This window comes from Etheostoma cragini, chromosome 16 (genome assembly GCF_013103735.1).
Source record: "Etheostoma cragini isolate CJK2018 chromosome 16, CSU_Ecrag_1.0, whole genome shotgun sequence".
NCBI lineage: Eukaryota > Metazoa > Chordata > Actinopteri > Perciformes > Percidae > Etheostoma > Etheostoma cragini.
Window position 1 is genome coordinate 5363814 of NC_048422.1, and position 13856 is coordinate 5377669.

At 38.7% G+C, this 13856-nt stretch overlaps 1 protein-coding gene across 1 annotated transcript; it reads left to right on the forward strand.

Moving 5' to 3' along the window:
• The first annotated feature begins 1475 nt into the window (after positions 1 to 1475).
• Positions 1476 to 8548, forward strand: spag8 (sperm associated antigen 8). The gene is made up of 6 exons (XM_034897076.1): positions 1476 to 1658; positions 3504 to 3663; positions 3902 to 3947; positions 6170 to 6284; positions 6892 to 6954; positions 8216 to 8548. The coding sequence occupies exons 1-6, from the start codon at positions 1497 to 1499 to the stop codon at positions 8321 to 8323; spliced, it is 654 nt and encodes a 217-aa protein (XP_034752967.1). The 5' UTR covers positions 1476 to 1496; the 3' UTR covers positions 8324 to 8548.
• The last annotated feature ends 5308 nt before the right edge of the window (positions 8549 to 13856 follow it).

The following is a 13856-nucleotide window of genomic DNA, read 5'->3' on the forward strand; positions in this document are numbered from 1 at the left end:
TGTTAACAACCTAAACTAAGATGGTGAACATTATATCTGCTATAAATCAGCATTATTACACACACACAAACACACACACACACACACACACACACACACACACACACACACACACACACACACACACGGCTACAGCCAACATACTCCCAGATGGATTACTATAAAATAATGGGTGGACACCTATTATTTTGTGTGGCTTGGCAGGCCCAGTTTGACAGTCTACCGTTCGTTAAACATTGATGCGATTTCTCACTGTGCTTCATGGTGAGGTGGTGACAGTGAAAACTCCTCTGCTGTTTCTCAGCAACAGACTCCGTGGTTTGTTTCTGTGTCTCATTTCCACAGTAACAAGCACAGTCACAGAGTGTTAAATTTAGCAGGGTTTGCATCAATATGAATAACTGGTATGTAGTTTTAAACGAAATGGTGATTTAACAAGGTTACGGAGCAAATAAACACATTCTCACATTGAATTTCCTTCAATGGGTCATGTTTCTCCCAAAAGAGAAGATGAAAACTTAAAGATAATGTAGTCTAATGGGTTCATGCTCCATGTTAATTGCAGAAAATATATCTCTGTATATTGTAACTTTCATGAGTTTTGAGCAGTTGTATCAATATATAAAATGTCATGTGTGACTTGCTTTTTGAAGTAGTAGTACTTTGATGTTAAGTTGCGTCATACTAAATAGGTGATTTTTGTGAAATGAACAAATGATCTTAGGTTTATGTGTATTGTATCCAAGCAATTGTAACAAGTATGTGCGCATTTTGATCATTGGTTGTGAGTTTTGGGTCTGGAGTTTTGAAAAATGACATCAAGGTTCTGACAAAGTGATTGTAAAAAACTGACAATTATTGCCGAGTAAGAATTGATAACTCTCGATTAAATGGTTTTTATGGTTGTTCATTTTGTAGTACATTTTGGAAAAGTTTAGAAAATTATATGGTATCTAAAACAACACATACAATCACACTTGAAGGGAAACATATTATAACATATTTTTAATATAAAGATAGAAATGTATGTAATATTATCTTTTTATTTTATTAGGGAAGTTTCATATTCATAAATCAAAAGTTTAAAATTCAAGACCATGTTTTAAATTATTCCGAATTGAAATTGACATACAGTATATTTTGAGACTCTTAAATTAGAAACAACTGAGAAATCTATAACTATCTGTGCTATGTACATGTACAATGTCTAATCTGTTTAATTAGGAACATCTATTTTTTTTTTTTTTACAATTTTATGTTTTCAGCTGTGATGAATGTTTGCAAATTTATCTTTAAATAAAAAAGTTATTGTAAAAAACTGTAATATATGAATAAATAAAGGTCATACATCAAGGTACTCTTGAATTAAAAGAATAGGTATAGATAGACAGATAGATAGATAGATAGATAGATAGATAGATAGATAGATAGATAGATAGATAGATAGATAGATAGATAGAAAGAAAGATAGATCTTGAAAAAGATATGCCGTTGTCATGGCGACACTTCCGTCAACTGAACTAGCTAAGTTGAATTCGTTATTTCAGAGAAAGAGAAAGTGTATGTTGTTCACGGACTACAACACTACAATGACCGAACAGCCAACCACTGTGGACAACAACGTCGGGAAATGTATGTTACACAACTGGGTAGAAGAGGTGAGTGTAGTTAGTGCGAAGTGCGCGTGGATGTAGCTAGCTAATGTTATTATTATAAGGGGGAGGCTGCCCCGCTAACGTTAGCTAGCCAGTCGCCACACGTCGGAATGTTAGTGTATATAAAAATCAATGATGTAGCTAGCAAGCTATAACGTTAGTTTGTGTATTACCACGGCCAAAATGTTTTTGTTTTATTTTAACTAACGTTAGTCAAACCAACAGCTGGTCTCAGCTAACCTCTTTTTGTGTGAGTAGCTGTTTGTGTTCGTCCTCACATTACACCAAAAGTTTATACCCTAATTTTCAAATTTAGTTTTGACTATTACCAATGAGTTACATGTGCAGTTTGAGTTTCAGTTTAATGATAACGATAAGCCTTTCATACTTTAATGTGTACTTTCATCTTTCCTTTTCTTTGGTGTGTGTCATGATGGCTGTGAGACTTGTCTGCCTGCTGCATTACCTTGCAAACTCAGTTATGCATAGAGTGACTGTCAACACTATTAAAGCTGGCACACGCTTATATGTATTCAACGTATTGTCTCATATGAACACAATACAAAAATAAACCACAGATATTCTACGAGGGGCTTAAAAAAAAAAATGTCCATCATAAAATGATCTTCAAAAAACAAGACCTATTCAGTTGCTATAAAACCAAGAAAATCAGAAAGCCTAGAGATTTGAGAGGCTGTAATAGGCAAATGTTTAATTTTGACAGACCAATCAACAAGTCATGTCAGTTGTAATCTAAAACATAGAATACAGATTTGAATAAGGGAACTGTTAAACAAGAAAACATGCCATGCGGGAGACAAACCCCGGTCTCCTGGGTTCAAACCCCCCCCACATACTTCTCACTAAACCCGGTGTAGCTGCTGCTCTCCTCAGTACATTATACAAACACACTGAAGGGTACCTCTTTCGTCCTTTTAGACGCTGACAGTCACTGTTGGAGTGAGAACAGGTTGTTCTTAAAATATTTTAAGCGAGAACTTGTTTTCAGATCGACAAAGGTCAGTTTAAAAGGTTTTCGTGTGATTTTGAGGGGCGTTTGTCGCGTTCATCCTGCTCGTCATTTCCGGCTTAGCAATACACCAATCAGTATGAGAAACGTAGTTTGATTTTGAACATCAACACATTTAAAACTGTTCTAGTAGAAAGTACAAGATATGATGCTGAAAAGAAGTATAACAGGGGCTCTTTAAAGATATAAAATGTATTTTTTTCTGGATTAAAATGTCTAAAAACAACAATAGCTATATTTTTGAGTTGAGAAGGCTACTTACATTATCCCAAATGTTTCCAACCATGTCTAAATCCAGAGAAATCATTTTAAGTACACATTCTGTGTGATTTGGTCGCTGTCACCTGTCAATAATAATAATAATGATAACTTTTATCGTGGCCGGGTTGGATCAGCAGGCACACATGAGCCTTGACGCAGAGGTCATGGGTTTGAATCTGGCCTTTGACTATTTCCTGCATGTCTTCCCTTTCTCATCTGGATGTCGTATTGGATAAAGGCGGAAAAACCCAAAACATAATCTTAAAAAAATAACTTTTATTTATATAGTGCCTTTCAAGAAACCCAAGGACACCAAAGTAGAGGTTGCCATTGTAGCCTTTGCCAAGGCATCAGGGCTGTCATTATAAAACACTGATTTCTGACGTTATACTGCTTTATTCTTTAACTGTAATTATGACATTGCTCTGTCTTTTTTATAGATATAGTTTTGACACATTGCATGTTTGACTGAAACAATCACCATAGATTTTACAAAGTGAGTATTTAATTGCTTTAGATCATAACATGTTTTACACCATGTACGTCCATTTATGCAGAGGGCTGTTGCTGCTCTCAACGATAAGGAGACGAGGACTCAAATCCAGAAACATGGACACAGAGGGATTCTCACATTGGACCAGGAGTCTAAAATGGAGACTGTTAGCACACTGAAAGCAACGTACATCCCTCCGAAAAGTCCAGGGGTGAGGCTGCGGGGTACGTGTCTCTGGCTTTCACCAGCCACAGCATGACACAACCCTTATAACCCATGAATCCACTAGACATGTATTCTACAAAAGATTTTATTCAGGTGGAGGTGTCCAATAGAGTACCAGATTACAGCATTCGCTTTCACACTGGCGGCTGCTTTGACCTTTTCTTTTTTTTATTTATTTCACTGTTCAATTAATCTTGTCAAGATCATTCACTGCGCTTTCATTTTTCCATGATTCAGGCATCCGAGGAGAGCTTTTGGAAAAACATATTGCCCAGATGATAAGGTAAGTCAAGTATGAAAACAAGTTTTGATGCTGAATAAGTTATTGCTGGAAGTGGTTTGTTTATGGAAACGCAGAACAGCGCCTTACCATGTCTTGAGGGGAACACGTTGGAGGAGTGATGCAATATTTACGCGTCTGGGTTCGTTTTACTGTTTCAATCACAGCTGTAATACCTTTTAAATCAGATTTTATGATGTTATTTTACACGGAGGCCTGTAATCCTTATGGGGTTTATAGAGTCTATCCCCACATATGAGGTTATTAACATCACGCGCAAGTTAACTGCTCATAAAGAATACAAAGCATCATGTCTTCAATGAAAACGGCTCGTCCAGCAGTAGACATGTCTCATCAGCTGGTCCTGAGCCATACACTACATTTCCTGGACTTTATAAGCTCACAGCAGCACGACTTGATTCCTGCAGAGTTCCCATCAAGCAAAGAGCTCAGAGCAGTTTTCCCCAGCTGATGGGTTGTTATGCTATACACACTACTATATTGATACTCATACATGAATTAACATTTTTTTTAATGATTTCTTTCAAGATAATGTAGAAATTCAACTCCAGTGCATTTGATGGCCATTGATCCACTGAATGATATTAAATGACATGTGCAAGGATAACAATACAACTTTATTGTCAGTTTACACTGAAATCAATTATGCGTCCGCTCATGTAAAGAAAAAAAAAAGGTTTTAAGGTGTGTAAAGAAAAAAAAAAAAGGTTTTAAGGTGTAAGGTGTTTTTCTTACACCTTACACCTCTAGGATTTCTGTGGATACATGCTAATTCACTAAATGTTATCCTTGCTTTCCGCTTGCGTCTTATGCTGCATTCAGGCTGTCGGCATTATTGGAAGATCCCCAAAAAAAAACTCCCTTAGTCCGACTTGGAGTATTCACGTGGTACTCCAAGATGGTTAAATGCATTGCTTAGCAGTGACAGTGACGCAATGGGGTCTTGCATCACATTATACATTATCTGCTTCCTACAGCTAATTACTATAACAAAAATCAATAATGTGACACAAAATATTGAATTAAAAATGACTTAATTGATTTTAAAAAATGGTGCTCCACGGTCTATGATCTAAACAGATCCCATAGCTTTGGTCTGCTTATACAAAAAAAACAGACATGGAATGCCGCATTTGACCAATCAGAATCGAGGATTCAACAAATATGTGCCCCGCCACACAAAACCGTTTTTACTTGGATTTTTGGAAATATGTCCGGTCCATATGTGTTATGTCGTGAATGTGAAAATGAACTCCTACCTTCTCTGTCAGCTCTATCCGCTGAAAAGAAATAAGAGGAGAAATCAGACCACTTCCAACAGCTGATCAGTCTGACGTCATGTTGCCTGAGCTCATTACTATTCATGAGCTCGCCCAGTTGCGCTGGGTAAAGGATGCTGATAGCCACGCTGTCATTGGTCGATCAGCCAAGCAGCTTAGCTCATTCAATATTAATGAGAACTGGCACAAAGTAGCTGAGTCTTCCTGGAAGTTCAGAATTGCTTGAAACAAGGTAACCCAGGCATTTTTTCCACAAACTATGTTACAGAGTCCATGGTAGAACTTCAGACATTACCACAAAGTAATGAAATACATATGTAAATTTAAATGTGCTGTATTTATATAGCGCTTTTCCAGTCTTAACAACTGCTCAAAGCACTTTTACATCTACAGGGAACATTCACCATTCACACACTGTGGCTGGGGCTGCCGTACAAGGTGCCACCTGCTCATCAGATAAACATGCACACACATTCACACTCCGATGCGCAGCACCGGGGGCAACTCAGGGTTCAGTGTGTTGCCCAAGGACACTTCGACAATGACTGCAGGGGCGGGGATCGAACCACCAACCTCCCAATTGGCAGGCAACCGCTCTACCACTGAGCCACAGCCGCCCCATATGGCATGGCACCTTCAAGATAACATAAGAACATTATCAATCTGATGGGGGAAATTCACATTTAAAGCAGTTAAATTAGTCCCAGCTGTACCAGATGCAAGTGAAGCACATATAAATGCATCAATTATTAGAATTCAACAATATAATGTATACATTATTCTGATATGGCCCATTCTCCATTATGGGTCATTTCAAATATTCCTGCACTGTGGTATTGATACTTTTACTTTTCTAGTTTTCTAGTTCTGAGTATTCTTCCACTGCTGCCAAATGCTGAGGCTAATATCTCGTTGTCTTCACAGAGAGAAGGTTCACGCTGAACTGAAACCACCGAGTCCCAAAACCGACTTCTGCTCCACAACCCAGAAAGATTTCTGTGTGGAGGGATTTGTGCATCTTACCCCTCAAACAACACAAGTAGGTTCAAATATACTCTAAGTGTATGCAAGGGCATGAACAGTGAAGAGATCTCCTTTGTTGCATCTAAAACAATATGTTGTTTATTGTTATAAGTGCCTAAAATGCAGCTTTAATATTGTGACTGGTGTCACAATATTAAAGCTAAATATTGTCAATGATGTCAAAATTATGTCTAATGTTATAATTATTATATCACCAGTTTCCTTTTAGATGCTTAATTTGTTTGTTAGGTTGGGATAAGCAAGTCATTTTTCATCACATTTACATAATTGTGTGTCTTTTTAAAATTACCAGCCCAATTCAGTAAAGAGGGTGGCTGATTATGAATTATGAGAGTATTATGTTTCTTGTTGTACAAAATATGACATGAGATGATAGGCCTGATGTTATCCTTAGCTGCAATTATGCAATAAGAGTTTAAAAGCTGTCAGCAGCTATCTCCTATTAGGCTGTCAGTGAGTGTGTGGTCAATAGTCTGTAATTATAATCTACAACCTGTCAGAAAACATGTTTTTTTATACACAAAAATGTATATTTTATGTGATATAACCCCCCCCCACAATGCTGCTCATTTGACAGGGTGCTCTTGTTGTCTCATTACCAGGTTCATGATTATAAAAATGACCAGGCGGTCACCTTTTGGAGTGAAAATTGCCAGCAAGTACAGGTGGGTCAGATTGTTCCACTTTTTGGACATTGCTTTTTTTTCTCCATATTTTGCAGTTGGTTTGCTTTTATATTAGTTATCCATTCAATATTTTCTGTGCCTTTTATTTTTTTTGATTTATTTGTGAGCCAAAAGGAATACATGATTTATACACTTAGGTCAGTAGTGTGTCTGGGCTTAGGGTCTGAACAAGTTTGCAGTTTTTTTCCCAATACATACAATCAACAAAGGCACCATAAAATGTCAGAAGAGAATACAGCAGTTAAGTGGAAGATGATTGTAGACTATTCAAAGCTCCGCCCCCCATCTTCCCCCTGTGCAAAGTGTCCTTTATGATCGAGTGTCAGATTCTTTAGTCTTGAGCAGTGGTGGAATGTAACTAAGTACATTAACTCAAGTACTGTACTTAAGAACAAATGGAATTGGATGTTACTTGATTCTTTTCATGCAACTTTCTGCTTCTACTCCATTTGAGGGAAATATTCTTTTAACTCAACTACATTCATCTGACAGCTTTAGTTACTTTACAAGTTAAGATTTTTTTTAGTTTACAAAATATGATGTTTTAAAATGAATTTAACAACCCACTAATATATAGGCCCACTGTACATGAGCAGCTGAAATAATTAGCCGATAAAACACTTAGTTGATTTACAGAACCGTTTAGATGGTTTCCAGTTTCAGTTTTCTGCATTCCGTGCTTTTACCTTTTACAGTACATCCTTGTGATGATACTCACATACTTGTACCTAAGTACCTTTTTAAATGCAGGACTTACTTGTTTTAAATGTACTTGTACAGTGCATGCCGTTACTACTTTTACTTAAAGGTGCACTATGAGTTCCTGCATGGTTTCAGCGTGATTTCATTTTTATCTCAAATTGATCCGCTAGCTGCGTGCTTTCTGAAAACACTGTGAAAAAGGCCGGTCTCGGGAGACAACACTGGGATTGGAAATGTCAAACAATCACTAGAGGCACAGGCTGTGCACCTAAATACAAAAAAACTATTCCAGCCAATCACTAAACAGATGGTTTGGGGTGGGGGTTAGTGACAGTTAGTCAGTCATGACAGTTAAGGAAACATGGGGGAGGGGTGAGCCTGCTCTGTTTTGTTTGAAATTTGCTCAGAACGTCAACAGGAGTGACCATGCAGGAACCCATAGTGCACCTTTAAATAAAGGATCTGAATACTTCTTCAAACACTGATGTCCAGTAACATGTTTTAACGTATTCTTGTGTTGTGGGTTTTTGTGTCACAGGGTGTGACTGCCATTAAGACCCTGAAAGCACCTTTCCGGAAGTCGGCCCAGTTCAGCACTCCCATCAGTGAGCGGCTGGATGAAATCGAGCTTCCACCTGATAACTGAGACTGTATGCTGGAGTATCACATTACGTTGCTTCATTACCAGTTAATATTAAAGTTCTAACCCACTTTAAGGCTTGTTGATATTCTCAAGACAGGGACACTTTTTCGGCTGTGGAGAACAGTGAAGTCAATGGAAGTATCTACTCTACAGATCACATGGTTAATAAAAAAATCTGATGAGTATAGTTCCAGTATTTCTGCCTGAAAAAACACATCTATAATAGCTGCTCATCTGATGTCATCATATCTCTCCTTTCTGCTTACCAAATCCTCCCTCACAATAGCAGTGTGCCGGGATACAAACACGCCTGGCTGTTAAAGGGAATGGGCGATCACACTCTGATTGGTTTATTGCATGTTACGCCCAAAACACACCTATGAATGAACGAAGACACTAAGTACAGCCTTTCTGAACCCTGCGCTTGGCGCACTGACCCTTTATCACCATCAACCTGCGCTTCACGCGTAGCTACATTGCAGTTACAGTTGCTCTACCTTTTTCCGTCCTCAGACATACTCAGCTCCTATTTGTTGTCCACATGTATAGTGTTGGCACATTTGATGAAACAAACTTACAATTTTCAAAAAATACAATCCTACAAGTACAATCATCTCACCATTTGTTACAATGATACAACAAAACTATGTGACCTACAAGAAAAAAGAAAACAAGCTGCACATGGATCAACCTCAAGGTCCACTCTCTCTGTCACGCCCCGATGTGAGTCGAGTGCAGATGTGAGTTGCGCATAAACAGTTTGCCAGTTTTTCTCCTTGGGGTGAGGGAGATATGTTAAGATTCTGAGTTTTAATTTAATTTTCTTAATTTGTTTAAAATCTGCAGGAAGTTCTGCTGATTTCTGCAACAGCAGATTCCGTGTGGCCCCGGTGATTGGCTGAACCAAATCATCTGCTAGTGACTGATTTACACATTGCCACAGTTGTCCATTTGTGTCAAATGATTATATATAACATAATATAGTATCTGAAGGAGCTCTTAAGAATTTGTGCACCAACAAGGATTCTACTGGGATACCTAAACATAACGTCACACATGCGCACACGCACACACACACACACACACACACACACACACAAAATGGAGTCCATGATGCAGCCCTGTAAAGAATAAAGCTGGTTTAACTCATGGTTGGACCATTGATCGTATAAATATCCCAATCCAGGTTGTGTTGTTGAAAGTTTGATTTATCTTTCAAAGTGAAATTTAGAACTTGTTTTTTGTACTATTTCCTCACACTGCCTCCACCTGACCAGGAAGCTTGGTTTGTATGCAGGCTCCATACATATTTATTCTATCCCTTTTTCAATCAACACCTCGCAAATATCTTGCTATTGTCCTTGAAGAAAGAAAACCTTTCAACGCAACAATTAGCTCAGAGACTTCTTCTCCTCCTTCACAAAGACGTGCGCTCAAGCCTACAGTATGCATGCCATGTGAAACCCAGGGCATTGTTGGTGATCATCACAGTGTCTGCTACATAACACATGTGTTCTGTCAGCCAGAGGACAATTGCAGGCACTGCTGATCCTTTCTGAGCTTTCAGGAGAGATTAGTAGGCGGTAGCTATGGCGACAAGTAATTTTAGCTTATATGTATGCAGCTTTTCTCTCCAAACATTTCATTATATCATTGAATGGTACAGGAAAACCCAATTTGCTTCTAAAACACAATGCCTTGGAACATATTACTTAACATTTCAAATGAAATGCGATACAGCAATTTTCATTTTTGTTTCCCCTCCTGCATTTAAGTTGTTTTAGTGTCTCTGTGTTGTTAACGTCTATAGATCATTTTGGTCTTCTTGGGAAGAAATTCAGCCCTAAAACAAGATGTGAAGGGGAAGCTACGCCATACTGTGTTAACCCCTGATCTCAACGCAGGTGACTTAGTGAGCACTGTTATTTTTGGTTAGTAATCTTCTATTTTTAAGCAACTAACTAGTCTAAGTTTGTACCTCTCATGTATTATCATACGAATCCAGTCACATAGAGAAGCATCCGCTTTTCTAAAAAATGTATACCAATTGATCTTTGACAATTCCAGAAGGGTTAACAACTGTTCTGAAGGTATTACCACAATCCTTAAGACCTCGTCACTGCCCAATGTGAGTTGAGTTCAGATTTGAGTCGTGCATGCTCAAATTTAAACGCGTCATGCTTATATTTGTGAAATCCATAAAATAAAAACTTTTGTCATTACAAACAATAACAAGATGGAAATTATTTCAAAAACGTTTTAGCTAAATATGATTGCCTGATTGCTAACGTTAGCTCAAAACGCCATTCAACTGACAGCGTTGTTGTGTTTGATGCTAACTTGTAGCCAGCAGTTAACCAACTTGGTTAAGTAGGTCCATTTTACTGAATTGACATTGCACAAGTCTCTCGTTAGCATCTTGTAGGCTACTTGGTATGGTAGCCAGAAGTGACATACTCTGCTTCCGGCTCAACACCAGCCCAGATAAAAACGTTAGATTATAAAATATATTTTTCTATATTCATTTAAAGTAAGGGACTTTACAGTTTCGACACAGAAGCTAAGCAATGGACTGCTGTTGTCATAAGGGACGTACACAGACATTTGGAAGGGGCCATGCTCTAATTGGAAAAAAGCCAATGAATAAAGTAACTCATACAGTATACCGTACTGTAAAACAGTAAAACTGAATACTAACACCCCAGATGCTCAGGGATGTGATGGTCTGGCTATTTATTTATGCTAGTTTGTTTGTCTCTACAGAACGCACACTTAACGTACACAACGTAAGGTAGCTAGCTCCGTTAGCCTGTTGCTGCTAGGCTGCCACAGCTGCATTATTGCTAGCTTTGGTTGATAGCGTAGCATTTTACGTTACTATAGCTAAGGCAATGCGTTTTGGTTGCTATTCACAGAACATGTGTCATAATCTCCATAACTTTAAAAACTTACGTGAAGACAGAAGTGTCTGGCTTTCCCTCTTTCATTTTTGGTGCTCCATGTGTGAGAATATAAACAAAGTTACTTGACCGGGGGCAGAAAATCACCGCTGAGGGCAACATTGGATGATATATAGCAATTTAATTTGATTTAACTTTAGTAATGTTGGCGTTTTATCGTAATAATGCAGCCACCACAGCAAGCTAGCAGCTAACGCTAGCTACGCCAATCAGGGGGTTGCCAGGCAACAGTTGCCTGTAGGCTACCTGCCCATCCCCAAAAAATCAATATTGGTGTATATACACTATTTATGATATTCTATCCGCTTTACCTTGCTGTCAGACAGCCATTTCTGACAAGGAGCTGAAGCTGTTATCTATGCTCTCTTCAAGCCTCCAGTCATTTCACTTGTTTTTTACTGCATTCAATCATTTTGATTTTTCTATTAGACATTTTGATTTGTCATAGTAGGAAAAGCACAGCTGAAATTGATCACCTCAATGATGGCTCAATTCCATCAAGTGTCCCATTAAGCTATTTCAGTGAGTCAGCATGCTCCATACCAGGGCCTCTCCTAAGTGGAAAGCAGCCATCATTAATGGTTTGGAATACACGTGCTCTTCTTACTATGACAGGTCAACATGTCTGCTGTGAAAAAGGTCTAACACGGGGTGATGGCTTGTTGTCAGAGTGGCTTTGGAAAGAGAAGTAATATAGAGTCAGTGATATGTCTAGAGGGTGAAATAAGAAAAGCACAGATAAAGAGACGGTTGTGGCAGTATTCTTAAACATGGAACAAGAATATGACATGCTATGGGTTGAGTGTCTTTTGATCGAGATGCATATGCTAGGACTTGGAGGAAGTTTGGAGGCTTAGAATTTCTATTGAGAAGACTAAGGCTATGTTTAGGAAGAAAATAGATAAAAGTATAAATATATAATTTTTTGTGTGTTTTTTGACACAAGACTTACATGAGCATGTTTCGAAAGTAGTAGACAAATGTAAAAGGGTAATGAATTTAATGAGATGTCTTGCTCGAACAGACTGGGGAGCAGATGTAGCATCTTTGAAGCACATGTATATAATATTTAATTAGAGCAAGAATTGAGTATAGGTGTTTGGTTAATGAATCTGCTGCCAAGTCAGTTTTAGATGGATTAGATATAGTTTAAGCTAAGGCATTGAGAATATGTAGAGGAGCTGTGCGATCTCCCCCACTGTGTTCCCTGCAGGTAGAAACAGCTCTGTTTGTGAAGACAGCAACTTCAGACTAACTATTGGGTCAAAGGTGTGATCACCCAGTTCAAATAACAATTCAGGCAAGCTGGGAGAGAGAAGGGCATACCTCCAAATTTTGGATGGACAGGGGAGCAGTAGCACAGCAAATGTCTATACATGGCATAAAACCTTTGTGCAGGAGCACTGTGACCATCAGTTCCTTCATGGCAATTTGAGGTCCCGGAGACTGATTTAGAGGCCTACTTGGGATCAAGTCAGAAAATCCTGAATCAGATTTGGTGTAATAATTCCATGGTCATATAATAGAAAGATATCGGGAACACCTATTCATTTTCTTGATTGTTCAAAGGACCCAGAAACGGGTAGGCCTACTACAGGAGCAGCTTTTGTTATCCACAGGTGGAATGTCCAAGCCTGTAAGAGAACCTCACATTTCCTAAGTGTGTTTACAGGGGAGTTATATGTAATCCTGATGGCGGTGTGATGGACTGAGCAGATTCAGGACCATAAAGTGTTGATATGTAGTGACTCTGTGTCAGCTATCAATAGTATTGGGAAAGGGACATCAAAGAGTCAACAAGACCTTGTATATAATATTCTTCTGGCAATTAGAGATGTGACAAGGAAAGGGGTAGAAATATAATTAGTATGGGTCCCAGCTCATGTAGATATTGAGACAAATGAAAAGGTTGATAAGTAGGCAAAGGAAGCTGATCAAATGGAAACTACGAGGAATTGTACATGGGCGAGTGCTCTACCAGGTGAGCTACCCAGGCGCACAGGATGTAGTTTTAAGCTTTAAAACAATTTTGAAAATTATTTGACTTTTGCACACTTTTATTTGCCCGGAGCCTTTGTACTTCAATCAACCCATGGCGAGATGACAGACAGCCTGGTCAGTGGTGAGGAGTCACCAGGTCAGCAGAGAGACGTTCACTCTGCTCGCTGTGGCGCTAACAGGCGCTGTGTGTGTCACTGTGAGGAAGTGGGCCGTAATTACAGCCGTGCAGATGTTCTCCTGCAGAGATGAAAACACACACACACACACACAGTGACCATTCCCTACATCAGGAAACGGGGGTAATGAGCATCTAATGAGTGGTGATGTCATTACAACAAACACACAGCTGCTTGCTACCGGCTAACTCCCCTTCTTCCTGTATCTATCCACAACTGCTAATTATAATTAATTAGACTGTTCATAGTCAATGCTCGGTTTTTCTTAAAGCACACTTGTTATATTTTAAATAATGTAATAACCCTGGCAATTTTGTGAAATGTCAAGTGACAATGCTTCTTAAAGATCAGATAAAGCTGAACTTACTGTCAGGACTGGTGGGGGGGGGGGGGGGGGGG

Excerpts from the sequence above, each read along its gene's own strand:
- spag8 (XM_034897076.1), top strand. The coding sequence starts at position 1,497 with ATGGCGACACTTCCGTCAACTGAACTAGCTAAGTTGAATTCGTTATTT. Across the intron at positions 1,659-3,503 it reads TACACAACTGGGTAGAAGAG|AGGGCTGTTGCTGCTCTCAA; the intron begins GTGAGTGTAGTT and ends CCATTTATGCAG. Across the intron at positions 3,948-6,169 it reads CATATTGCCCAGATGATAAG|AGAGAAGGTTCACGCTGAAC; the intron begins GTAAGTCAAGTA and ends TTGTCTTCACAG.